Source organism: Hermetia illucens, chromosome 3, assembly GCF_905115235.1.
Source record: "Hermetia illucens chromosome 3, iHerIll2.2.curated.20191125, whole genome shotgun sequence".
Classification (NCBI taxonomy): domain Eukaryota; kingdom Metazoa; phylum Arthropoda; class Insecta; order Diptera; family Stratiomyidae; genus Hermetia; species Hermetia illucens.
This window is the reverse complement of record NC_051851.1, coordinates 132554435-132556571: the sequence shown is the minus strand read 5'-3', so window position 1 is coordinate 132556571 and position 2137 is coordinate 132554435. Positions and strand designations below refer to the sequence as shown.

The 2137-nt window shown below is 37.7% G+C and overlaps 1 protein-coding gene across 1 annotated transcript; it reads left to right on the top strand.

Annotated features, from left to right (window-relative positions):
* The first annotated feature begins 338 nt into the window (after positions 1-338).
* On the top strand, positions 339-1786 carry LOC119652158 (odorant receptor 33a-like). Its single transcript, XM_038056104.1, has 5 exons — positions 339-387; positions 467-532; positions 607-877; positions 1323-1680; positions 1736-1786. Exons 1-5 carry the CDS (start codon positions 339-341, stop codon positions 1784-1786), a joined length of 795 nt encoding a protein of 264 aa, XP_037912032.1.
* Positions 1787-2137: the final 351 nt, after the last annotated feature.

Genomic DNA, 2137 nt, shown 5'->3' with positions numbered 1-2137 from the left:
ACTTTGAACCGGCTGGACTCTGCCCTCTTTCTTTTACCACAGCAGTCATGGCTTCAAGAATTTTTGATATCAAAACGGCGAACTATAGTGCTAATTAGGCTCGTTGGAGGGGCCACTGATACCAGAAGATTGGAAGAGTCATTGGGAGAACTGAATCTAGTCTTCGCAATGCCCTCCGATTCTCAGATCCTCATACATCTGTTTGGTAGAAGATATGATGTTATCTTGAAATGAAGAGAAAACACAATCTGCCTATGTTTTCCGAATTTCCTCTCAATAGGTATAATCGTTTTCAAGAAAAGTGTGTGTTCCAAGAAACAGACAGACAGACAGATAGAATGTATATGAACATTACCCTCGTAGCTGTCCAGTCGCCTAAAATAAGAAGTAGACCAAAGTTCGCCGGGAATCTCATGATTTTCGTCAAATTTATGTATTTATTTTGGGATTTCATCTTTTTTTTCAGGCGGTAATTCGTCGTCAAGGAATCATTTCATTGTTGGCGATACATTGCTTTTGGAGTGCCTCAAATGTATGCTAGATACGAAACGAAGAGAGTATTTCGAATAATTTTGATAGCATTAAAGTGCCTTGGGCTCTATCCAGACAAAAATGCCGGCGTATCGTATTATATTTACTCATTCATATTCAACACAATTGTGACAGTTTACTATCCGATTACAATGGTTGTCGATCTTTTCCTATTAGAAGATCCAAACCAGCTGTTCCAAAATACCTCAGTGACCTTTGCTGAAATTTTGTGTGCCATAAAGTCACTGAATACATTTTTTAAGCGCAAGCAGCTTCGTCGAATTAATGAGCTCTTGGAACATTTAGATAATCGTGTGGAAGAAGTTGGTGATCACGACGAGCAGAGGTATTTGAAGAAAATTGTCAAAACTGCAAACCGAATTCTGATTAGCTACTTCATTCCGTTCACTGTGGTCGCATTGACATGTTTTCTGCCTGCTGTTTTTTCGGAAAAGAGACGATTACTCTACAGTGTATGGTTTCCGGTCGATTGGAAAAATTCTGACACCAGATACTATATAATCATCGCATATCAGCTCATTGGGACTTGGTTTAACATTTACCAAAACATGTTAAATGACTCTTATCCCGGTTTATATTTGTGGATTCTGAAAGGACATTTCCGGGCCCTCAACATCAGGGTATCGAAAATTGGACACGGCCTGCCGAAAACCGGCGAGGAATACTATCAGGAGCTGCTGAAGTGCGTTGGTGATTACAAAAAGATAATGGAGTCAGGCTTGAAGGTTATATGAGAATTCATTTGTATTACTAAATTGACAATATTTCAGATACCGGAACGTTTTTGAAGAAACATTCAGTGGAGTTCTACTCATGCAGTTTTTCGTGACTGAATTCACTCTTTGTATCACAGCCATTTATGTTTTTTATGTTGACAGTATGGCGGAGGTCCTCTATACGGCAGCATATTTCATATGTATGGCCAGTGAGATTTGTCTGCCTTGTTACTGTGGAAACGAAATTGTTTATGAAAATGACCAATTCACTGATGCATTATACTCTTGCAATTGGATGGATCGGGACCGGAAATTTAAACAGGTTTTGCTATTTACTATGCAAAGGACACAAAAACCTACTGTAATATATGCTGGTGGAATTGTAAGGGTTTCGCTATCAACTTTACTTGCGGTGAGTGTGACCTAAACTTTCTATGCTGTTATTAATACTGTGTTTCTTTTCACAGGTTTTCAAGGGCGCCTACTCACTTTTTGCAATTGTAAATCAAATGCGTTAACAGTGATTAGTTAATCATTGGAAAGAGCTGCAACTTTCGATAAAACCAATCTAGTCTGTAAGAACGATTTTTGCTTTTGAATTGCAGTAAAACGCAGTAACAACCATAACCAAGTTTGCAATTATAGATAATATTTCTTTAACTGTCCAATATTCAACACACAACATGTATCCGCAATTATTAATAACAAATAAATTCAAACATTGCGAAGTTATTTGAAGGCTAAAAATCATAAAGTATTTGTAGCTATCTTATTGTCGGTCGATCGTGGTTTAAATCAAAGGGATGGCGGAGGAGTTTGAATCGCAGACTTCAAATATAGTGTATTCACTTTCCACTAAATTGATTACA

What these genes read in the sequence shown, in the direction of transcription:
- LOC119652158 (XM_038056104.1), top strand. Translation starts at nt 339, where the DNA reads ATGTATATGAACATTACCCTCGTAGCTGTCCAGTCGCCTAAAATAAGA. An exon ending in CCAGTCGCCTAAAATAAGAA is followed by an intron (nt 388 to 466) that starts GTAGACCAAAGT and finishes CTTTTTTTTCAG; the next exon opens with GCGGTAATTCGTCGTCAAGG. An exon ending in GCTTTTGGAGTGCCTCAAAT is followed by an intron (nt 533 to 606) that starts GTATGCTAGATA and finishes GGCTCTATCCAG; the next exon opens with ACAAAAATGCCGGCGTATCG.